The 25,883-nt window shown below is 37.8% G+C and overlaps 2 protein-coding genes across 2 annotated transcripts; both read right to left on the reverse strand.

Moving 5' to 3' along the window:
- Nucleotides 1-4,413: 4,413 nt before the first annotated feature.
- Nucleotides 4,414-8,589, reverse strand: LOC145996257 (hemolymph lipopolysaccharide-binding protein-like). The gene is made up of 3 exons (XM_083132682.1): nucleotides 8,482-8,589; nucleotides 6,575-6,832; nucleotides 4,414-4,583 (listed from the first exon to the last, which is right to left on the reverse strand). The coding sequence occupies exons 1-3, from the start codon at nucleotides 8,564-8,566 to the stop codon at nucleotides 4,414-4,416; spliced, it is 513 nt and encodes a 170-aa protein (XP_082988808.1). The 5' UTR covers nucleotides 8,567-8,589.
- Nucleotides 8,590-19,370: 10,781 nt separating this feature from the next.
- Nucleotides 19,371-22,802, reverse strand: LOC145996258 (hemolymph lipopolysaccharide-binding protein-like). Its single transcript, XM_083132683.1, has 3 exons — nucleotides 22,718-22,802; nucleotides 21,525-21,785; nucleotides 19,371-19,537 (listed from the first exon to the last, which is right to left on the reverse strand). Exons 1-3 carry the CDS (start codon nucleotides 22,800-22,802, stop codon nucleotides 19,371-19,373), a joined length of 513 nt encoding a protein of 170 aa, XP_082988809.1.
- Nucleotides 22,803-25,883: the final 3,081 nt, after the last annotated feature.

Here is a 25,883-nt window from a genome sequence, read left to right on the forward strand (position 1 = left end):
GGGTCCTTAATATGGGTTAGGACTAAGAAACATGCAAACATAAATATTTGTTTTGTATTCTGATCTGTGCATGGACGTCCGCAGGATTTTTTCCAGGGAGGGGCAATGATGGTATATTTTTCCAGTGGGGGCCAACATGGCATATTTTCCCCAATAATAGTGTTCATCCCTCATAAAACATTGCTTAAATTTGAATTTATCATGTTCGTGCAATAATTAACACACATTATTGTGGCTGAAATTAAATTATATGTGTGAAATATGTAAATTTTGGTTGACTTTCGTTTTCCAGGGGGGCCACAGCTCCCCCCCTTGCCCCCGCCTTCCGGACGCCCATGGATCTGTGTATTATATAAAATGTAAACTAATTCTTTTGTTTATCTATTACATCTGCTGGAGTGATGCCGCGTCGCTAAAAATGTGCAAAATTTGTCGCGACTAAATCTCCCGTAAATTTAATGCCAAAAGTTGGAAATCCATCTTAAAATGAATTTAAGGATTTCCAATTTTCGGCCATGAATTTAGTGGGGATTTCCAACTTTCGGCCTTAAATTCATGACCGAAAATTAGAAATCTCCCTTAGATTCATGGCCGATAGTTGGTCACCCTGTACCTAGAGGTTATCACATGCTGAGCCAATAATGTAATAACTTCTCCTTGTACCTTTTCTTATCCTCCTTCAACCCTTACATCCCGCTATGCAATTTATATTTAAGGTAAGAATGAAACACAGTAGCCCTATAAACATTTTGTGCTGTAGATACATATTGATTGATTGATTTGCTTCATTTTACTTCGTTTTTTGTGCCACTTTTGGCTTATTTGCGAAGATGGGGATGAGTGATGGTGTGGTGAAATTGATGAATGAACACTTACAAACATCCATGCCCAGGCCGGTATTCGAACCCGTGAGCTTCAATTCATGCAATTAGTACAATGTCTTATTTATTTATTTCGTCTTGTTTATCATGGCGAAGTTAAGGTATTGTAGCCTTTTCTACCACTTAACCATGTTTACATCGAAATTTTAGTATATGTAAATTAGAAGACAACACTTAAACCAATACATAAAACGGAAAATATTGAAAACATAGAAAGAAAAATATAAATTTACAAAGAAAAATTACAAAATAGAAAATATACATACTGGAATAAAAGTGTAACCTATACTCACGGGCATACACCAAAACTCACACACACACTCTCGCATAAACTCACATATTCTTGGCAGTAGTTAGGAATTTGAAATATTAAGTTGAATAAGGGGTTTCAGTGTTTTTCTGCACTTAACTGTATTCACTTTGTCACTAACGTATAAGCTTGCACTAATGTGCTAACTATTTGTGCCCAATAAAAAATGTTTTAATTGTGTCTTAAAGATGAGTTCCGAATTTCGAGGGGCAGTAAGTAAAAAGACGAAGGGCAGTAGGTATTTTTTTTCTTTAATATTCCCAAGTCCTCAAGCCTAAGGTTAGTTTGCCACAGATTTTCTTTCCATTGGAAAAATACCCGGCCTTTCCCTTATTTCCTTAAGTAAGGCAATATTTATGCATCAGTTCAAACTAAATCATATTGATCATAGTGTTTCAAGAACAGCAAAATAACACGAATAACATTAAAATAAATAATAATAAAGCCTTAAGAAGTTGGATTGATGGGATTGTGTGTATATCTGGTATTCAATCATTTTAGCCAAATATTGATATATTTTTCATTTCGAGTTAATATAGACGTAGGGAGGAGGAGTCAAGCAGGTATCTCAACACCCACACCACCAAAAAAAAATCCAGGTTGTTATTACTCGAACAGACTAACGATTCGAAAAATGCGTTAAATCGAAAAATAAATTGAGTGCGAAGTCCTGGAACCAGTTTATGTTTTCGCATTCTAGCTGTTAAACTAAAGAACATATAGTTTCACAGTTTTCAAAATTACAAAAGAGAGAGAGTATTGTGTGGCAGAGCATACCACATAAACACTGTGACTAAAATTTATCCGTAACTTTTAAACCTTTTTCTTGAAAGAGATGTGTAAAAGTTAACAACAGAATAATTATGTATTTCAGTACACTAACTGCATGAAATGTTAAAAAATAATAAAATATAAATGCGCTGGATATTCACTCATGTGGTGGATCGAGTTGAACATTCTCCCAAAGAATATACTGTAATTATAATGTTTCAATTAAATACGAGGGTGATTCAAAAAGTAAGGTAACACGAGCTCTCGTGGACAAACTTTATTCCACAGGCAGAAACACTGATACACAGTAGTATGGCACTCATGCACATTACGTTTCAACATATTCATCATGTTTGTCCAAACATTTGTTCCAACGAAACACCAAGGCATCAATGTCGGCAAAGGAGAAATCTGCGTCAAGTCCCTGAACATCATGACGGCTTGCTGAACTTTCGTATTACTTGTGAATCGCCTACCACCCAGGTGGTTCTTCAGAGATGGAAAACACTGAGTGCCAGGTCGGGAATGTATGGAGGTAACCTAGTGCCTCCCACCGGAAACGCCGTAACAATTCACGTGTTACGATGACTGAATGTGGTCGAACTTTGTCGTGCAGCAACACGACGCCTGTTGAGAGAAGTCCAGGTCGTTTTCTGCGAATTGGCTCGCGCAACCTCCTCAGTGTGTGGCAATAACTGACAGCATTAACTGTTTCTTCCTTGGTGAAGAAATCAACCAGAAGCACGCCCTTGTGGTCCCAAAAGACCATCGCCATAACTTGAATTTCTTGGAAGGTGGGTACGATGTCTTTCCATGACATGGATGCTTGCTTCGTTTCCAAACCCACACCTGTTTCCCTGACATTACATTAGCACTGTACACCTCAACCAGTTAACAATGAAATCTGCTGGTGAGTTGCCCTTTAGACGCAAAAACATGATCACACTACGCACTTCCACGGTTGAGGGGTGTAAGGGGTGCTCCTTCCACGTAGTACACCCAATAGTCAACCTCACTTCCACGTAGTAAACCCTGGACTTCAGACTAACGAGGCTCTGGTGATTGGCCCCATGGCCAGTATAAATTCTGTGTTTTGTACTTATTTGTGCCGAGCACCCTTTTTAGCCTCAGCTTTTAACCAAGGTAAGGAAATTTTAGTTTACAGACACGCTTTTATTTTTGTTATGATAAGGGGCTGGACCCCGTATAGTGTGACGGGTGCAAAATAGCCTCAGTGCTGACGCACCCAAAAATAAATTCCAACTTCCACGCTTGACCTTGTTTCCGTGAACGCAGGCATCTTCCAACTGATATTGCGAGGGTCTGACGTAACATACGTGCCATCTAACAGCTGTGTGATAAAGCTGTCTTCTTCTGCTGCGAGCCTGGCGGAAAATTCGAAGAACAGGAGGGATATGATACCCGTGAGAGTTCTTGTTACCTTACTTTTTGAATCACCCTCGTAGTCTATTTTAATGCGTTTATAGCAGTTATTATTTTATCATCATAATCATGATAATAATAATTATTATTTTTGTTGTTATTATTTTTACTCTCAAATATTATCAATTCCTTGACCCGTATTTCTTTCGTTAAGATAATTTTTTTTATTTGTATTCTCACCCATAAAAATATGCCAGTACGGCGTGCCATTGCATACTACCAGAAAAAAAGCACTGACTATTATTGTTATTTCATCCAAGGTAAATATATAAGCACAAAACCTATCACGTATGTAATTTCAGGAAATTGGATACTCATTTACGTCTTAAACGAACAGCATTCATTAAAATATATTACCGTTTCAAAATTTCTGCACCGCCCACCAACAGGAGACAAATTTAGTACAAGAACTTTATCTTTTCCTCTTCGTCTATTACGTAGTACACCCACATATCAACCTCACTTCCACGTTAGTACACCCTGGACTGAAGACTAACGAGGCTCTGGCGACTGGCCCCAAGGCCAGTATAATTTTGTTTGTGTTGTCCTTATGTGTGCTGAGCGCCCGTTTACAGCCTCAGCTTTTAACAGAAGTCAGAACATTTTAAGATTTTTAATTATGCAACGTTCGAGTTGTTATTTGTAAAGATAAGGGGCTGGCCTCCGTATAATGTGACGGGAGCAAAATAGCCTAAGTGCTGACGCTCCCACAATTTTAAAATCAAATTCAAATTCAAATTCTTCGTCTATTGTTTACAAGAATTAACGTTATATAGGATGAACTGTAGTATATTGGATTAAGTAAATAAAATAAATGTCCAATGTCGCAGCAGGAACTGAGTTCCGGCAAGAAATTGACTTGCCGGAACGGAGTTCCGGTGCGTTCCGGCTCGCTTTAAGGCTTGATAACACCTATTTCGTAGTGAAGGATGAAATTTTGAAAGACATTTGATATTTCATTGTGCAATTTATTACTTTTCTTATCAATACATTAGAGTTGATCGGTCATCACAGGTGGCAGACTTCTGCATATTCTTCGCAGAGGAAAGCCAATCGCATCTCGCAGTCCTGATCGGTGAGCTTCCCTGTTTCAATCACAGCACCACAGTCCTCACCCTGACCGCCATTGTCCGGTTGTCCCCTCACCCAGTTGTGGTAGATGTCCATCAAATTATCGCCTGAAAATAAGATCTTTTTTGTTAATAAGAAAAATAGAATGGATACTCAAGGCTAGCTGCACAATTTATTTCGTATTTGCTTTTAACAACGACGACAGTGTGAAGTCAGTAATCCTTAGGCTCACTTTTGACGAAAGCATTTTCTCTTAACATTTATGCCATGATCAAATGTGAAAAAAATTATGGCATTTCAGATGCTATGACATATTTCATGGCATTTCTCAAGGAGAGGATCCGTCCTATTTCCGTAGCATTTTTCGTAGCACAACCAATCAGAAGCGACCTCTAGGTCACGAGTGAAGATGTAATGGTGGCCGCGTGAGATGTAAACAATGTATCGCTTCACATTTTTAAAAGCCGATAACTATTCAACTGAGAAAAAAGAAGATTTCCTATAAAACGGTATTAGGTAGTACAAAAAAATTGCTTTGCTTAAATATATAGTTTATGACGTATACAGTGCACGTATGGAAGAATGTTTTAGTTGTTTCAATTGTGAACACCGTGGATTCATCATAGACGGTATAACTCGTGTCTTTCGTGCTGTATATATTATGCATTGAAACCGAAATGTTACATGAAATGCTTCCGTGTAAAATACTATCTGCCATGAGATTATTGGAAGCATTTACATAGCATTTATGATAGCAAAAATGTTAAAGAAAATTCTTCCGTCTAAAGAGGGCCTTACTGAAGACATGTTAGACAGGTGAACTCCCTATAGCTCTAGCTATATAAAAAATAAGAATAAAATTTACAACACATACGACAAATGCTGCCGGCCCGATGACCGAGACACCGAAGTTTCCGGGTTCAAATGAAGGGGGGCATGGATGTTCTTTATGGGAATCCCTTCGTGAATTACATCATATTATTAGTAATCTTCATCGTCGCGATTAGCCAAAAGTGGCAGAAAAGCGACGCTAAATGACAAAAATACAAATACCATAAAGACTGAGGGTCATATTGGTGGCGTGTAAGTGGTGTCCCTTCCGGAAACAACTCAAATGTCAACCTCTCTTCCACGAAGTATACCCTGGACTACAATTGCTGACTAAGAGACTCCGGCGTCTGGATTGGTAGCCAGAATAATCTTCTGTGGAACTTACGTTATGTGCTGGTCTTGTGTGTTTGTGATTGTCCCTTCATCCATCCCATCACCATTGCTTGCTATATTTCATAAGTGAAAATAAGGGACGCGGCTGACCGGAAGTCTGTTGAGGAGAACGGGGGGAGGGGGCTGAACCCGACAAAGTAGTATGTATGTACAACATAATTATTGTGGTCTAGGCTGAAACTTTCATAGGGCTCCGAAGATTGCAAGGACAATTTTCAAAGATGCAGAGAGATAAAAGTACAGGACACACCGCCTTGAAGCCTAATTGTTGAAGAAACGTTTTTGAAACAGTCACAAAAATGCAAGACTTAAAAATAATTTTCAGAACGCCATTTTTTAACTAACATAACAGACTTATGTATGGGAATATAATTAATAAATAACCAAAATCACGAAATCATATGCCTGGTCTTAATTATTTCTGTTTTCCCATCAGCTTCTTTGAAATTTTCCAATTAGTGTGTCTCAAAGATACCTCTCATGAAGGGAGGTGTATGTGTACGTATTTTCTCGGAAAAGGCCCACTGGCCTCTGAAGACCAGGAAAGACTGCATCAGTGATGGCTGTTGTGATTCTTGACACTAATTACGAACGTTGGTTGTTTTGTTTTGTTTTGTTTTATTTTGTTACATTGCTACTGTATACTTTCTCCCTCTTCTTTCGTGTAAACGTTTCTAATAAAGATTTATGATTTCTGTCTGATTTCCTGGCATATCTCATTTCCTTTACTACCCATATCATATTTCATTCTGTGAGTATTAAATTATGAAACCATTTTTTTAGCACTGTATGTAAAAAATAGATGAGTAGAGTTGGTTTCTCGGCGGTAAACGCGATAACATAGAGAATACGCCACAGGAATAGGAAAACCTACCAAGAACTGTTTCGTAGAGCCCCTCGATGTTCTTGTCGTGGAATCCAACGAAAGCTGCCCCCAAGGGACTTCCATCAGGGAACCCCATTCGGTTGAACATCTCTGCTATCTCGCGTTCCTCGTCAAGAGAGTTGATCACCGCCAGGTGGAGTCCTTTCATGGCACACTTCTCCAGCCCCTCGCTCCACGTCGCTCTGTCACGGACGTACGTGTATCTTCCCACAACGACAGACGACACCTCCCTGTTTGGGGGACGAGCTGGAAAAGATAGAACAACAAGGCTGCAGTTCCCGCTGTTTGAGACTCTGTTACCAACTGCGTCTCCTCCGGATGATAAGGTGGTAGGAAATAACTAGTATAGTAGGACCAGAAGCAAAGAAACCTGGGCAGAACCGTGTGTCGTGTGCATCGTACTCGCGCGGGTAGAGGAGAGGTTGTTCTACTTTCTTGCTATAGAAGTAACGTAGTCAACGATTCCTTTGACACTTAAATTAACTTGCAATTTTGTAACGTGAGGACAGACGTAAATTCTGGCATCTGTTTCAAACAGTTAAGATGAAAGGATTTTCGTGGATTGCCTAAGACAAGAAAATTAGGCTTTCTTGCATCCTAAGTTTAAAACATCAACGCTTTATTGCATTTCGCAATTTCTTATTGCACACGAAGACTTCAGTGCTGTGGATGGATGGATTGTTGCATTCATTTAAAACATGGTAGTCGAGCTACAAAGAAGTTATTGTCGAGGGAGTGGATCTTGCTGAGGTTTGAAGAGAAAAAAAATAGGTACAAGTTGAATTGATGCAAATGAACGATTTTTAGAATTAAAGTAATTCAAGCAACGCTGACCCACAAGTAAAGGTTCACTTACGGTGAAAAAGTTACCCGGTAATGCATACATTTTTGGAAAGTACTCATCTTAAGTAAGGTACAGGTGTCGGAGGTTAACATGGGAGTCTGTGGGAAGACCCCAAGATCCGTCGCCAACTGACGCTAAAGCACTTAGTGTTTCACTCCAAACGTCACTCTATGTATAATAATAATATACAGACATACATTAAGTACAAGAAAAATAAATCACGCGTAAGTCGTCATATATTTATTTTATTGCAAATAATTATTTGATTGTTTGTAACGTGTTTAAAGACAGTTTCTGGTAGAAAGTAACTGTAAAAGTAAGTTAGAGTTACTTTTCCAAGAACCAGCAACTGTAACTGAGATAATTTTCAAAATGAGTTTATCGGCTACTTTTTGAACCAAATAACCGCAACTGAAACTCGGTTACTTTTCTAAAGTAACTTTCCGAACGTAGGCGTAACTTGGCGGGGGCAATTTTCAAGTTTATGAAAATTTACAAGTTAATTATACTTTTGTTACCTGGAACCTTAGGAGCAAAGTAACGAGTAATCTCTTCTTTTATGATTTTGAAAATGTGAGTGTTGTTTATGAAAATAGTTTTGGAAACTTTTTAACCAATGTAACTCCACTGCAAGCAATAAATTAATAACAATTGGAATTCAAGAACAGGTTAACATAATGTCAAAGTAGTACTTAGTGTATCTTTTCAGGTTAGGACAAATTTTTACAGTTAAGAACAAAATATCATGCGTTACGAATTAATTCCGTTCTTATAGGTGTTCGAAAGAAGGCATATAAGTCACAATCTGCGATTTTATGTTGCTTTTAAGTCACACTAAATGAATTTTAGACAACATTAGGAATATAATTTCATATTGTGCATGTGTAAGGATTCTGAACAGTAATGATCCAACATGTATATAATGTAATGTTTGCTATTAAAAGAAAAAGAAACAGAAATAACTGACTACTGTAAAATTGTATTTTTTTAGTTAAGTGCTTTTTCTCGAAGAGCCTTTAGATATATAGCAATAAAAAATCTAACCACTCACCTGCTTGTGTAAACGTGTTGTTTCTAATGCATTCAGAGATTGTGGAAATCACCAAAACTCCAGTGAATATTACAAGGAAGCCCATAATTTAACAAAGTTCGTTTACCTGAAATTAATAAAAACTGAAACTCGTTTCGTTTTGAGACACTATTGTCTTACTCTTGAACTTTTTGGCATTAAAATTCCATTATAGTTCTATACTTTAAATTCGCCTTCACCCATGTTGACAAAAATATTCGATTATTAAAATTCCTTGATATTGTGATAATAAAAAAATAAATGAATCATTTTAAATCAGATGTGTCTATATTTTAAAGTTTACAAGTGTTATTAAAAGTTTACAAAGCAAACAATTATTGGAAGTAAAGTATCATGATAACAAAACTGTTAATGATAATAATTATTATAATGTCGACGTAGCCCAAAACAAGAAAGAGCCTAGGGATCCAAATTTTATAACCCCCCTCCCCCCGATCATGTTTATATTTTATCATGACGAAGAAGTGCTTCATTGGATATGGAAAAATTAGAAATGAAAGAAGCAATGGAGAATGTGGGAAAGGAAGAGAATTTATAGAACCAGACAGAGGGAGAGAGAGAGAGAGAGAAGAGGCAAATATAATGTGAGAGACAGAAAGATCGAGAAATAAAGAAGCGAGGCAATATACCACACATACGCACTCACGCACACAGAGAGAGAAAGAATGATATAGAGAAGCGAAAGAGAGAAAGAAATAGAGAAACCAGAGAGAGAGAGATAGAGGGGAAAGAAAGACAGAAAAATAGAAACAACAGAGAGAGAAGAGAGAAAGAAATAAAGAGAGAGAGAGAGAATAAATTAACAAAATCACATAAGCGAGAGAGGAAGAAATGAGAAATTTAGTAGAAAAACAGGCAAAGAGAGAGAGAGAGAGAAGGAAGAGTTTTAGCATAAGATTTATAGAGAGAAAAAGAAAAATAAAGAAAAATCAGACAGAAAATGGAACGGAAAACAGAATGAGGAATGGTGAGGAAGTAAACACGAGGAAATAGGTACTAAAATTGAGAAAAGGTCAAAAGCTAGAAAGAAGATACAAGGAAAGAAATAGAGAAAAGAGTTACAAATTAAAGAGAAGGAGAAGTAAGGAGTTTTTCCTTATTCCAAGGGGAAAAACAAATTCTCTCCCTGTAGGCGCGAATGAATTCTTACGATGAGCGCAATAACAAGCCCAGACAATAACAAACCAAGAAAAAGCACTTTGCACATATACCTATGTGTGTGTCATGCACTGTCAACATATTATATAATTTCTAATGTACGTGCATCAATGCCTCTCAGGGGTATTTTCTGTGTCAAAAAATTCTCAATAAACTCCTCAATAATTATATTGCCACTAAATACAGGAACTTACTTAACAATGACACTGTCTTCAAACAATGGCGTCTTTTTAAGAAATTCCAAAAAAACAATGTGCGCCTTTCTTCGGAAGCCCGAGGATTGGAATGGGCTTTCGATAAACATAATTACTAGGTTTCGTTGTTTACAGAGTTAGTTCAAAACGAATACTCTTAAGACGGTTGTCACCCTCCTTCCAGAAGATCTTTTCATCCTCGTTAAATTTCAATTATTCCTTATCAGGTCATTGGTGTAATGACCGAGATAGGACAAACATTGTATTTAGCATCTCTCTCTGAAGAAATAGTTGTCATGTGTGATAAGTAAGGCCTAGATTTTTACGTAGCCAAAACTTGTACAATACAGGGTGGTCGGAAATTCCCCTTACAAACTCCTAGGGCTAGTAGAGGGGACTGAGTAGACAATATTTGGAATAGGAACCCATGTCCGGAAACGTACCGTTTACGTGCTACAACCATGACAATGTGTCGGATGTGCCTGTGTATGTACACAAATGTGCAGAAAAATCACTGAAATATGTGAAAAATATGCAAGTATAATAAAATATGTATGCTCGTTTACTTCATTCCTGGATGGGGTTTCATTGATTTGATTGATTTAATTTAGCGTCGCATTTCTTCCGCTTTTGGCCAATCGCGGCAATGAGAATGAATGATGGTATCATATAACTGATGAAGGGACAATCACAAAGGACACCCATCGGCAAACCGGGATTCAAACCCGGAATCAATATGCGTGCCAAGGCCCCTGATTAGGGGTGAAGGGGAAAAGCCTTGATGAAAGTTCACTCGTGGATATGAAAAACCTCATTCCATCTCTCTGGTTTCTTGCATTGATGGCCGAGGCGTATGATACAGGCTCGCAGAGCGCGCAAACTTAACCATGATTTGTGTATTTTGAATTCAGCAAATGGTCTGTATGATTCTCCAACTGTTGCAAGTTCATTTCGACACCAATCAAACCATTCATTCAAAATTTTCTACTTTACTCTTGGGAGAAGATCCGTATAGTATAATGTTAAGTTCGTAATATTTGGAAGACCCACTTCTTTCTTTGCGCATTCATCTACATGATAATTCCCTGTAATATTACTATGTGCTTTAACCCATGTAAACTCAATGGTTTTTCCAGATTTTTGTATTGTTTAGACTAATTGTATGCAATTTATAATATAAGGGAATAATTTGTAAAGACTCTTGTAAGAAGATTTAAGCGCCTGTAATAAACTTTGCGAGTCAGTTAGTATTAAGAACTTTCGTAAATTTAATTTTTGGACATATATTAAAGCTTGGTAAATTGCGTAAGATTCTGCTGTAAGTATTGAACAGTCCTGTGGAAGCCGAAATAATAGGTCTGTTTTATGTTGTGGATCGTACACTGCACATCCAACTCCTGACTCACTGTTAGATCCATCTTAGTATATGAAATAAAAACTTTGCCATTGAATAAAATATTCCGATATGTGCGAATAACGAGGGAAATGAATATTATCCAGAGACTGTTGAGGATAATCTAATGAAAAAACAGTCCGTGAACGCATCTGTATGACATCCTGGTATTCTTGACAAATCGAATTATACAATTACATCCACATATCAGTTTTTCTGTTTGTTATTTTTCCTGTTTCATGTAAGTGTATCACATTTTTAATAAATTGTTGAAAGGATGATCACAATATGATTTCACTTTGAAGAGCATATTTGCTGCTAACATCTTCTGTCTACATGAAATGAAACATTGACACGCTTCCATGTATACTACTACGTTTGGAGTGCTGTTCATATCACCTAAACATCTTCTCAAGAATTTCCTTTGTATGACATCAATGGAATTCAATTTTCCTTCTGTCAAGTTACACATTGCCAATAAAGAATAATCTATCATAGGCCGAAAAAAAATCTTGTAAAATAAAAGCATTATTCGAGGATGACATCCCCACTGAGTATTTGCTATTGCTTTGAACAAATTAAACAATTTTTCTGATTTTGACTTGTATGGCTTTAATTTGGTCCTTCCAAGTTCGTTTTTCATCCAAGATGACACCTAAATATTTTACTCTGGAAGAAATGGGAATTCTTGTTTTTCGAGACATTGAGTGAACTATTGAAGGTGTTCCCTCTTTACTAAAAATTGTAATATTAGATTCTTCCATTGAAATTGAGAGGTTTTTTTATTTTCAAGCCACTTTTGCACTTCCAATATTTGTTCCTCTAAAACAGGAAAATCAGTGTGAATTTGTGTCGTGGACATATAGATACAGATATCATCTGCATATTGAAGATCATTGACTGTTGGAATTAATTTCTTTTCATCCCTATCATATATATGTTGAATAACAAAGGACTTCCCTGAGGTAACCCTTTTCAGGCTAAATGCGGTCCTCTACTTTAATTGAAAAAGTGGAAATATACAGATATTTTACTCACTAACATCCATAATATCAAAACATAGTTGTGAGGTATTTTTAGCTGTTGTATTGTTTGGATTAGGATATTGATATTTACATTATCATAAGCTGCGATTACATCTAAGAATGCAGCTAATACAATTCTGTTTCTTTTCAGAGAGTCGAAAATATAAGACTTCTTGGGGTGCTGATAGGACGGTATTGCTTCGCCTGTACCGTGCTCTCATCAGGTCGAAGCTGGATTATGGATGTGTTGTGTATTCTTCTGCCCGCCCATCTAGACTTCGCATTCTAGACACTGTCCACCATGCTGGTATACGTGTGTGCACTGGTGCCTTTCGGACCAGTCCAGTCGCCAGTTTGTATGTAGAGGCATCTGGTAGTTAACTACTTCCTCCATCTTCGCTCGATGCCTTCACATCCTTCATTTCACACCATCTCAGACGAGGGTAGGCTGGCAAGGTATCGGCTCCACCCAAGTGTCACTAGACCATTTGGTGTTCGTGCAGACGAGATCCTGTCAGCACTTGGTGTTGGCAGTGATCGTCCTGGCGTCTCTTCACTCATTCCGCCTCTCCCTACCTGGGAGTTTCCTGCACCTTCTATCGATTTTTCACTGACTGCCCTTCCAAAAGCAGAAACACCAATGGTTGTATACCAGCAACGGTTTTTAGAACTTCGTGCGAAGCACCCCAATTTTAATGTGTTTTACACGGATGGGTCCAAGACAGTCGAATCAGTTGGTTGCGCCAATGGTCAATGGTCTGAAGAAAGTCCTTGTGTGCAGCGATTCGACCAGCGTGTTGCATACCCTGGATTCGCCGTATTCCCGGCATCCAGTAGCGCAACGCGTATTCAGACGGCTTGTGTCCTTATCTGCCAGTGCGGATGTACACTTCTGTTGGGTCCCTAGCCACGTGGGCATCCAGGGGAACGAAGCAGCTGATGCTGCCGCCAAGTCTGCTGATGCAGACGGCAATGTTCTCGTCCACCTTTTGCCAGCTAGCGACCTGCAGAACATGTTCCGCTGTCGCCTTCTTGACACTTGGCAGGCCGAGTTGGATACGGAAACGGGGAACAAGCTTCACGCTATTAAGCCCACCACAGGTGCTTGGCGTTCCTCGTCCCGTCCCTCTCGGCGAGAAGAAGTCATTCTTACCCGCCTGCGTCTAGGACACAGCCGTCCTACTTGAGGGTCTTTGCCTGTTTCTTTTTAAATTGGAATCATTAGCTGTTTGGACCAATCTTCTGGTACGTTTCTATTGTTTAAGAATTTATTAAAAATTGTGCACATCGCCATTAACGCTACAACTGGAAAGTTATTAATCATTGAATAAGTAATTCCATCCATCCCTGGAGAGATTCTTTACTGTTGCCGATGATTTCATAGATTTCCTCTTTTGAAATTGGAGTTACAAAACCTTTCGCCGAACGTAGTTTTCATGTGTAACTACATAATTCATTTGGTGTTTCAATTACTCCGTCTGGCACTGTAGGTATGAGCTTCTGAATAAATTCAGTCTTCCAATGTGATTTCAAAGGGACTACATTTGCTATACGAGGATTTTTGAGCGATTGAATTTTTTTCCACACATATCCTAATTTCATGCTTTTCTTTTTGCTTTTATGTATAATCTCTTTGATTTGGCCATAGAACGTCTGAATGCTATCCAATTCTCCGGAGTTGGTTGATGTGAGTATATTTTTGCTAATTCGACTCTATGTAGTTTTGCTTCAGCACAGTCTTCAGTCCAGCAATATATCTTTGGGAAGTGTTACTGACTACTTTTTATCACCCTGGGACAATTCAAGTCCATCGCAGCCGAAATTATTTTGACGAACTCCTCATATGTAATATTATCAGGTTGTAATCCATCATTCTCTGAGAAATAAATATTTAAAAGTTTAGTATAATTAGACCAATTAGCTTTGAATACTTTCCATTTACGAATAGTTAATATTCTTTCATTTGTTGCATGGTAATAAGCCAGAAAAACATAGCATGGAAACGGAAATTAATTTTAAGTCTATAGATGACGGATTACTTCCATTTCTAGGCATATGAGTAGGTGAACCATCATTTATTATAATTAACTGCTCCATCTACATCTATTTAACAATAGTTAGACCCAACTTATCTGCTGCCAGTCGACCCCACAATGGGTGGTGGCAATTGAAATCTCCAGTTATGATTAATGGAGTCTTGAATGAACTAATCATAGACCTTAAATGCTTCACTGCATTTTTTTGCGATGTACAAGAAGATGGTATATAGTTCGAGATAACAGTAAATATTTTTTTCAAAATTTGCACCTGTGTTCCCACTACTTCCACCCGATATGCTCGAAGAATCACTAAATTGGGATTAAATGATATGGGTTGGAAGGCCAGACTTTCATGTACAAATATACCCACTCCTTTTCCGTCTTTTTGATTAAGTACTGCATGATATTTTTTTTTATTTCATCTTCCATCCCCCCATACTTCACACACACATATAATGAGAGGATGATGCTCTTCTATCAGTTTCATGAGCATAACTTGTCATAAATTAATCATTATTTGCTTTTGAGAGTCGTATTGTGGGATGCTAGTCCGTAATTTTCGTTTTTCCGTTGCTGTCACTGACGTTGGACAGCTTTGGGAATTTATTAAAATGTAATCTAGTCTTTCTTGTTCATCTTGGATTTTAGGTTTGTCACACTGGTTTGGATTTTGAATACCTTTATATATCATAACTTCTTCATTTTTAAATATCGTCCCAAGTCTTTGATCAGCATAATTTTTCATGTTGTAAAGTTGAGGTTGAGGAGATTTCCAGGAATATAAGTTTCTTGATACCCCTGATTCCTCATCTCTTAGAATAGTCAGCACCTCATATCTATTACCTGTTGTAATTGCTGAACTTGAAGCTTGTACAAAGGAAGATTCTGCTGTAGTTGTTTTTAGCACTGGGAAATCTTGTAGTATGTTTGCATAAGAATAAGCATTCTTTCGGTCATAGATGAACTACTAGAACTAACTTTTCTCTTTGCTTCTTGATATGAACAGCCCTCATATGCTATCACCTTCTGGATTTCTCGTTCCTCTTCCCACTTACTGCATGACCTCTCAGTTGCAAAATTATTTCCTGAACAATTTATACATTTTGGTACTGCAGCACATATATCATCATATTCATAATCACCGCACCTCGGACATATAGCTTTGGATTTACAAACATCCTTTGTATGAGAGAAACGGAAACAATTTCTGCACTGCATCACAGATTTTTTTTAGGTTGTACCTGAAATATGTTACTGAGTAACTTTACATGCGATATCCACGTTTGTGATTGAAACGTGGCGCTGATCAATTTGATTAGTTTAAACACAAATTCCCCATTTTCTTGATAAGTCTTCTTTTTCATTCTTTCCATTTTGATTATTGAAATATTTCTCTGAGCCTCTGCTTCATCTTGTACTTCTAAATTTATATGTAACGGTAACACATATATTAGCCCCATTTTGTGTAAAGGACTGTTCGGGATTTTGACATTTACCTTATACTTCTTCTGAAACTCTTTGTTAAAGTAAAAGTCATTTGCATCATTGGCCGTTAAAAAGTAAACCTCTACAAGATTAGAACCCGATGCCTTAACATAATTCACCTTAATTCTAGTTTCTCTTAAGTGACTACCTAACATAATAGCACTAAAACTACCAACATTGTGTTCCACGATTTCAACTAGAACAATATATGGGCCTTCATGCCCAGGATAGTATAAGTCATTGTTATTCACATTTTCTCTTGATTGCATAGTGCGCTCTAATACGTTTGCTTTGAAATTTTTTGGAGCATTTATAGATTCCTCCTTTCAACTAACTTTTGCTCGATTTCATTCTGACTTTCTGGTTGCTTAGCAACCGATTCAACATCCATATTTTCTCCGTCTTTATTTGGAGACGTATCCTTTTTTACTTCCACTGTTTCATTCATTCATTTCCATCTGGACGTCCTCTCTGTTTTGATCAATACTTTCCTAGCTAGACATTTCCCTCACTTGAATTAAATTTGCAGGAATCTTTATCCGGATGGCCCAGAGCCTTCCATGCTATCTAGATTTGAACACAGATTTATCTCCTTAATCACAAGATTATGTAATATTAACTTACGTTTCAATAAATTCACTGTCTTGTAAAAACACAGAACACTTTTACAATAAAAACAATACTTAGATCCACAATTTAAGCTTGAATTGGTCTGTAATTATACATTACGCAACTAGCTAATATTTCACCACAGACCTATATCTTCAATGCCCTTCCTTTGCTGTATAATATTTCTACCAGTGATTTAGTTTCAATCATCTGAACACAGACATGTACAGGTTTCCATGCAATGGATTTCAACAATCGTAACCCAGAATATCCTTTCAACAATCGAGACGTTGATCAAGTAAATGTATTGTTATATCGGATGAGTGCCGTAACATACAGACCCAAATGGGCCCGAATTCAACAATTCTCGTGCAACATTTACTCAAATTTTCACGATAACTTGCTTTGACATTTTTACTAATTTAATCTTGTCTTTAATTAAAACCACTTTTTCCTTGCCCTTCCTTTTTCTCTTTAATCTGTTAACAAGAAAGCACACAAACTTCCTCTCCGAAAAAAGAAAAGTTCAGTTGAGTCAAGTGTTCAAATGCGGGACAATTTCTCTTGATGACTGTGGAAGGCCATGTGAAGTGGATGTGAGCTTTCCTGGCTTCCGAGATATTAAAGATCATAATGCATCTTGATTGAAAAAAGAAATTGTTAACGTGAAAGAGGGAACAGGGCCAAAGTTATGATGGTGCAGCTTGTATGTATCACCCAACGGTAAAAGAACTAGTAGGTGAATTGTCCACCACCATTTTAATTCGGTCTGAATTGCACAATGTGTGGACAATGAATTGAAATGAAGACGTCAATAAGCAGAGAACAATGCCTGCTTCGAACCAACACAGTTTCATTTCTTAAACAACACAGGATGTAGAATAAAACAAAATAGTGAAAAAAGCTGTGGGCAATTTGCCTACCATTGTGTTTGCCGTTGACTGTACAATGGGGTTAAAACGAGAACTGCGGGAAAACAAAAGCCCGTCCTATCATAGGCGTGCACTAAATGGGGCAATCATGCACGTCCGCTGATTTTTCCACGGAGGGACAAGAAGGTGCACATTTTCCCCGATAATGATATTACCCCCTCATAAAAACACCACTTGAATTTGAAACTATCGCATTAATGTAAATTACTGTGACTGAAATCAAATTATACGTGTGAAATATATACTTATTAGGTTGACATTCGATTCCTAAGGGAGAGGTGTGACCATCCTTGCCCCCCCCCCCCTTTCCAGACGTCCATGTTCCTACATTTTTACACTTTCACCTAGAAATTTAGTGTATAGGAACCCTATCGCCGTTTTTAAACGATTTTATACTTTTAAAGAAAATTAAGTATTTTCAAGCCGATTAAAGTTCCTACGAGGGAAGGGTATGCAGCGGCGCAACCACAGGGCGTCAATGGGCATTGCCGCTCCCCAACCTTGGATGGAAATCAATTTTAGGGGGCAAGGGCGGGCAACCATTGAAGTAGATAGCAAGACTAATAGAATCTAAGAGTAGTAGGACAAAAGGATACTCAAGATGAAATTAGTTTTCACGTCTTTCTTACATTATTTTTCCAGACAGCCAAGAGCACCTGCATGGGGTGCACAGAGGGGCAATTAGCCAACAGTGACAGAAAAGCGAAGTAAAATAAAACAAATCAATCAATCAATCAAAATTTTTGCAAGTAATATATTGTAATGATTAATTCGTCGTGTAAGAACCGGAGGGACGCAACTACAATTTATCAAATTTCCAGGAGAGAAGAAATAATATATTCTCAGGAGTATGTCTGACTTTTAAAAGGATACGTAGCTCCACCTTACTGCTAAGGATTAAAGTGGAGATGTGTCCATCTGACCCAAAATAGAGCTCCTCAGAAGAGTTTATTTAATCACAATTAAAAATACGAGGCCCTCTTAGTAAACATTTTGCATTAATAAACATATTACATTAGTAAACATATTGCATTAGTAAACATTTTGCATTAATTTCTTAAACAAATCCTCAATTCGTTGTGTGAGAACCAGAAGAACGTAACTCCAAAAATATGGTATTCCTAAGGATGGATTCAGACCCCATAAACCCTTCCCTTATAAGGTCATGTGTCCAATTAACATTGCATGCCAAAGATAGGCTTACAGTATTTGCTTGGGTCCAATCCAGGACATATTCGCGATCATTTCGTTACTGCTGAATTTTAGTTTTTTTTTTACAAAAAAAATTGAAATTATTTATTGGAACATTAAACTATAAATTGTACAAGAAAAATATTAACATTATTTTCTAAAATCTCTTATGTTTGTTGAAGCAGTAGTATTAATAGGAATCCTATATTTAACTGTTTTCACGTGGTCTTCAATATCACCTCTTCCTTTATGTGCAAGAGAAAATACTCCATTACAGAGTGTACATTGCACACGTTCACTGTCACTGTCGTTACACAGTTTCAATAATTTGTGTTCCTTCTGCAGGTTAACGTTAAATACACACTTTCATTTGCCCATTGCCAAATGCAAAGCCCTTGTAAATAGGTATAATTATCAAAAACGTGTAGACGAGTTACTTCACACGCTTGCAAGACAACCAAGACGCTCACGCAAGTACGGAAACAGAACCGCTCAGGAGTCGATATCTCGAAGAGAGAAATGGTATAATCGATCCTTATAATCGATCGATCCTTGCCGGTCATAAATTCTGGTCGTGAATATTCAATACCGGTAGCTATTTTCATGTTCATATTCTGAAAACCCCGGACATTTTGCAATCCCGGACAGCACGAAAAAAACAGTACTGTCCGGACTAATCCTGGACGTATGGTAAGCCTAGCCAAAGAAATATTTCATTGCCACACTCACCAATACACAAAGCAAACGACATATTTCAATGCATTTTATAAAATAGCAAGTTTTATTGCATCATCTTCAGTATATGGCAGTGTAAGTACGTCTATCTACTGGCAGTCCGGTTCGTAATCTTCACAAATGAAGGCAAGCTTCCTGTTGCAGTTCTCGTCGTTCAGCTTGGCGCTCGCGTAGACGCTGCCACAGCGCTCGTCATTCCCGGCGTTGTTGGGCTCGCCCTTCGCCCACGAGAAGTACTGGTCCAGCAGATTCTTGCCTGTAAGGGTGAGAATCTTAAATTACTTCCAATATAACGTAAGTACTAACCACAATGAGTATTGGAAGACATAAGAATTACAAAATCACACATAAGCAATGGCGTGCCAAGGATTTTCTAAAGGAGGCGTTAGGTGTAGTGTACCCTTTTTAGTAGTCAGTCCTAATTTTTTAAAGGAATACTGGTTCAAAGGGAGGGGTATGACTCCCACCAAACCCCTTGAGCACGCCACTGCACATAAGTAATGTAATGTAACGTAATCTACAGTATTTTCAAACGTGTTTTAGAAGTATTGGACATTTGTTTTATTCTGTAGCACCCTGGAGACAGTGGCTGCAAGTCGAACCAGAGTCTTGATAGACAGCAACTCGATATATTTTGAGGGGTTCAATTACTATTTGGTTTAGTTTATAAATATAATTGTGTATGAAAAGGAATTTTATAGTTTTTGATCCAGTTTCCTGGTTGCTGAAACGAAATGGACGTGTCAGTGGGGGCGATAAGGGAGGGAAAAGGGGTGGCAGTTGCGCCCCACTTATTGCCATTTTGTGCCCCAGCACTATATTCTCTTAATGCCAAGCCTTCTCTACCAAGATAGAGTAAAATTTCCTTTCCCCCTCAATTTTGGTACTCAATCGCCGCCACTAGGTTGTGTGTATATATGCGCCACCGAACGTACAGTATGTACACAATAACTCATCTTGGTGAAATGAATGAACCTTTTACAAAGACTGAAATAACTCAACGAATGTTAGATCTATAAAATTTTAAGTCCACTTTATACACATGAAGCCCCTATCACATGGAACTGGATTCCTAGTAGGAATGCCCTAGTTGGCGCTGAACTGACTTTCTAGGTAGACATCATGGCCGCCTGGCTGACTGCTTCACTGGTTTGGAGGAATAGGACATGTTCTAATTGCTACTTGCATTCCTCGACTGGATTCTGTGGAACAGCCAATCAGAGCAAAGATTCGCCATGTGAAGATAATCTGTGATTGTGCAAAGAAGCGTTTTTGTCTGTGGTTTCCGAGTGTTACTCCAGCAATGTATAACGTATACAGCATGAAAGGCGCGTCGAGTTACACCATTTATCCATCTATGCTGAGTGCACGGTGTTTACATTTGAAACAACTAAAATATTCTTCCATACGTGTACAGTAAACGTTGTAAAGTATGTATTTAAGCGGCGCCATTGTTTTGTACCTAATAACATTTTATACGAAAGGTTATTCCTATCGGTTGAAGAGTTATCGGCTTTTAAAAATGTGAAGTGATACATTGTTTACATCTCACGCGGCCGCCATTACAACTTCACTCGTGACCTTTAGATGGGAACAAAAGTCTATCGATAAGTACGCTGATAAGTATCGTGTGAGGCGAAAACTAGGAAATGGGTAGAAAGTCCAGCGCCAACTAGGGCATACCTACTAGATATCCAGTTCCGTGTGATGAGGGCTTAAGTTAAGTACTCGACCTACAGTTTAAAGTGGGATTGGAAACCACTCTGTGCCTCCACCGGGCATCTAACGCAGAACCTCTTGATTACAAGGCGAACATATTTACGTGTGCATAACACGCATGTTTTCCAAAATTTTATCCACCCGAAAAAAAATCTTCACATTTATACATGGAATAATGCAGACAGGCACATGAAACCCCGTCTAAATAGACGTTTCACAAGATTTTTAACCTCCTAGCGGAAGGGTTTTCATCACCGAGTGAAGTGGTGCTGTTTTGGCGGAGATCGAGTGCGCGCCTACCGTCACACGGGAGCCTTAACATCGGTATTTGTCTTGCGAGAAGTAATGGAACAAATAACTTCAAAAAAAATGTCTGACGTATGAATCTGTCACGAACATGAGTAGGTCATGTGACCTACAATTAAAATACTAGTGCGTTAAAATAAAAACTCAAATTTTGGAAAACAGCCACACCAAAAAATCAAAGTCCCTAGTTGTATGGAATTGTGACAGTTTCCACCTACCCATCACAGTTTCATAAACTCCTTCAAAATTCCTGCTGTGGAATCCAATGAAAGCTCTCTGGAATTCGATGTCCTTTGGGAATCCGTATCTGTCAAACAGGGCGGCAATTTCCCACTCCTCCTCCTTTGTGTCGATGATGAGGAGGTGTTGTCCGTTGATGTTGCAAGCCAGTGCAGCCTCGTCCCACGTGACCACGTCAGTGAAGTAGGTGTACTTCTCATGGCGAACTGACTTAAGGTCGTTTCGAAGCATAAGTCTCCCTGAAAGAAGAAAAATTTGTACCGTGCTCTTTCGTTTGATTTTTTTCCATACCAGTATCCAGTTTATTCTCTCGTTTACGATTATCTTCGTGATCTTCAGTTATCGCGTTAGGGTAAAACTATTCTCTCCTACTTTCGGAGACTTTATTTTAGAAATAAAATAATATATATATATATCTTAATTTTCTTTTACCACAATACTCCCACAATCTGTTGGAAGATATGGCCTTTTATTGTTAATGTAACACATGTAATTTTACAAGTTAACACGAGTCTTTGTATAACTAACTGTATTGTAATTTTAAATGGATTTAATTAATGAACTGGTTTTATTATTCCAATGTAATTTGTGTTCTTTGTAGTGTAGTAATTTTATTGTATTTTTATTGTGTAATATGTTATTTTTCAATTATATTAAACTGCTGTATAAGGCATGTATGCTGTTTATCAGCAGTGTAATCCAAATATTTAAATAAATAAATTTACTTTCTGAATTTTAATTTTTGTTACCAACAAACCTTTCTCTTTGCTATAATAACATTTTGAGGTTAAAAATGGATACACGTGTATTAATACAAATACGTTTTGTTGGACATTAGAGATTTAAATACTTGCAACGCTTCTGAAGATTGATTGATTTGTTGGCTATTAAAAATGATGTTATTTGCCTCTTCTTATCCATGACAGAACTCGTTCAAGTCAACGAATTAAAACAACAAATATTTTGAAGAACTCCTTATAAACAGCAAATTTAAACACACGGAAGAACTAAAAGTAAAATGACATTAATAAAAGCTAAACGACAGTCAGAAAACAGGTGGACAAGACACAATACAACTCTGGCTCAGGTTTTCTGCGTGCACTTTCAGAGAGGTTGATTCCTGAGTACCTTCCGAAAAGGTCAGTTAATATATCCAAAAATATTTCCCTACCTGAAACCGGTACAGTGGCGTTCTCGTTGGCTTCAATGAAGGGGACCAGTGCCATCATGGCAACCAACACAGCCAATTTCTCCATGACAGCTCTTGGGAACAGAACAACCTGTAACAGCGAAGGAAAATATATATTGAATTACACGCATTTATTGATTGCATCGTGCCTTAATTTTCAAGGGTATTATTTTAAAATATGCATAAATATGACAAAGTAATAGAATATGTCATCCAAATATAATAATTGAATGTCAATGTAATGAATAAAATCACATAGAGTGATTAATTTGATTTGCTTTATTTAACATACACTATCTGCACTCACGACGATGAGAATGAATTGTGATAAGATGAAACTGGTAAAAAACAATCAAAAACATGAACAAAACAACACAAGCCCCACAGAGGATTATACTGGCTGTGAATCCAGACGCCAGAGCCTCGTTAGTCTGCAATATGAGTTCCAGTTGTGCAGTCAACAGCAAAGATAATAGTAGACAAATTGTTCATCACTATCTTCATTACTCTTTATTCCATGCCCTGTGTTGTTTTAAGGAATGAATTTATGATGATACAAAGCACATGTCCTCTGCCTATTGGCGTTTTACTTCAATTCATGATCATCACATTGTGAAAAACGGACTGAATGAAAATGATGGTGGACAATTTGCCTGCTATTTCTTTTACCGTTGGGTGTACTATGGGCCCGTTCCGAAAGTCGTAAGAGTTTAACGCGTTAAACGAGTTATGGTAAGTGCTCTCGTATGTTTCGTGAGGTTCGTTATGCTGTCCCAAAAGTTGCATTCCGTGCGTCTCGTGAAAGAACTGGGGTGTAAGGGGTGACCTTCCACGTAGTACACCCAAATGTCAACCTCACTTCCACGTTAGTATACCCTGGACTGAAGACTAACGAGGCTCTGGCGACTGGGCCCATGGCCAGTATAATTTTGTTTGTATTGTCCTGTTCTTTTGTCCTTATGTGTGCTGAGTGCCCCTTTACAGCCTCAGCTTTTAACGAAAGTCAGAAGATTTTAATATTTTATGATTTTAGTTCTGCAACGTTAGAGTTGTTATTTGTAACGATAAGGGGCTGGACCCCGTATAAAGTTACGGATGCAAAATAGTCTTAGTGCTGACGCACCCAAAATTTTAAATTCAAATTCAAATTCGTGCAAGAACTAGATTCATCAAACGCACGGGCCAGGAGGCTGGTTTGTTCGGTGAGAATCGTCTGCTGCTTGCAGAAAACACGCGCATGCATGAGGGCTTCAAACTGCATTAGTTCTGAAAGTATATTGTCATTTTAACAGAGAGCGATATGAAGCAACATGCACAAGATGAGTGTGCCTTAACTGTTCTTACAATGTGAATGAAATGAGTAACAATGCCCTCAGTAGAGTCTATTTATACCAGAAGGACATACCTTCCGCTGGACGCCATACGGAAAGATTTTATAAACAAAACGCTGCGCCTGCGCTTTCGTCCAGAGCGTTCCATAAGTCTGTAAAATAACGGGTTTCACCAGATTCACGAGTCCAGTTATCTTCGTTGAATTCGTTTCATTTCGTTAAGACTTTCGGAACGCACCCCATGTAGAAATGTTGTTGACATACGAGTGCCCTCAGAGAAGCTCGTCCCTTATACCCTTTGTGAAAATCTTGACCGCAGGAAGAAACTCTAGAAGCTTCGATTCAACATTTTGTGATTTTACACATTTGTATGAGGATTTAAACATCTGAGATCTAGAATTACTAATAAATTCAAGATACTGTTGTAGCAACTTACTTCAAAATGAAACACAGCTACCAACAAATTCCTTTCCTAGAAACGGTGCGTCGTTCGAAGATTCCCTGTCTCTTATACTCATACTCAACAAACTGTTATCAAGTTATGAACATTTATATGCACTAATTATTCTCGTTTCCTTTTTATGCAGATAATAATCGTTCGGACAAACAGGGTAATTACATAGTTTGAACTCTACTGGTATCGGTTGCTCGTTATAATGTAATTTGCCTAATCTACTTAACTAGTTTATCTGCATAGACAAAAATAACCACTTATGGTTGGGTAGCGATAATTTTAAACATTCAGTGGCTCTATACTTTCATAAGGTTAAAAGATGTCATGTTTTTTCTATATTTTAGCCTTATGTTCGGCGTCCAGGAGAAATTTGAAAAAAAAATAATTATAAATGTCCTACATTTTGAGGGTCATATAATTTTAATTAAATACGCCTTTCAAGTAGAATTGAAGGAAATATCATGCGCATTACAAGTCTGTGGACTACACTTCCAATCTCAATAGCGCAACTGATTTTGATTCAGGCATTACAAAAAGTGTGTTTTGCTAGAACAGACTGAATCTGTTAATCAACGAAGTTTTGGGGTCCACATTCTGTTTCAATGCCTGATAGAAATTTCTTGCTTTGGTGTTTATACCTTTTGAATAATCATGTATCCTATGAGATATTTCTAATTTTTATTCACTATTTTGATTGTAAAGCAAGGGGTAAAAAGGTAAAGTTCTCCCCTGTGCTTTGCACCATTCCATGAAGGCGTATAGAGGGTGTGGAGTTAAGGCCTAACACTTTCTTGATCACGGCCGAAGGTGGGGGTGATGTGATCAGCACCATGACCCTGGCAGTCTTTACCCCCCAGAGTTTCTTCCAGGTACCCACTTTATAATTCGCTGGGTTGGCGCCGGAGTCGCTTGAACAGGTGGAAAAATCCCGGTTCTCCCCCACCGGGGTTCGATCCCGGGTCTCTCGCATGGTAGTCAGATGCCCTAACGACTTTTTTTAAGGAATATCCTGTTATGCCTTGCTTATTTTGATAATTTCTTTCAACATTTATAAAGAAAGAAATAGAAAATGTATAAGGTTAAAGATTGTAAATTAAAGGATAAGTTATGACAAAAAAGAGTAAAGTTGGTTGTTCCGATAAATAAAACATTATGACGTAATTTAATGAACTCCTATCAAATTTCAGAAGAAGTTGATGTACTAACCTTTATGTAATAAATTAATGGCGGAAGTTTTAAATCTTATATTTATCAATGGTATCTTATGTACTTATAATGTATGCTGGGCATAAACAGCCACTTGTAAGCTGTAAGTCCAATAAAGATTAGTTGAGTTGATATTTATCAATGTATAATTATTTGA

Source organism: Lepisma saccharinum, chromosome 12, assembly GCF_977018435.1.
Source record: "Lepisma saccharinum chromosome 12, izLepSacc3.1, whole genome shotgun sequence".
NCBI lineage: Eukaryota > Metazoa > Arthropoda > Insecta > Zygentoma > Lepismatidae > Lepisma > Lepisma saccharinum.

What these genes read in the sequence shown, in the direction of transcription:
- LOC145996257 (XM_083132682.1), bottom strand. Translation starts at nt 8,566, where the DNA reads ATGGGCTTCCTTGTAATATTCACTGGAGTTTTGGTGATTTCCACAATC. An exon ending in CAACACGTTTACACAAGCAG is followed by an intron (nt 6,833 to 8,481) that starts GTGAGTGGTTAG and finishes TATCTTTTCCAG; the next exon opens with CTCGTCCCCCAAACAGGGAG. An exon ending in GCTCTACGAAACAGTTCTTG is followed by an intron (nt 4,584 to 6,574) that starts GTAGGTTTTCCT and finishes TCTTATTTTCAG; the next exon opens with GCGATAATTTGATGGACATC.
- LOC145996258 (XM_083132683.1), bottom strand. Translation starts at nt 22,802, where the DNA reads ATGGAGAAATTGGCTGTGTTGGTTGCCATGATGGCACTGGTCCCCTTC. An exon ending in CGCCACTGTACCGGTTTCAG is followed by an intron (nt 21,786 to 22,717) that starts GTAGGGAAATAT and finishes TTCTTCTTTCAG; the next exon opens with GGAGACTTATGCTTCGAAAC. An exon ending in AGTTTATGAAACTGTGATGG is followed by an intron (nt 19,538 to 21,524) that starts GTAGGTGGAAAC and finishes TCACCCTTACAG; the next exon opens with GCAAGAATCTGCTGGACCAG.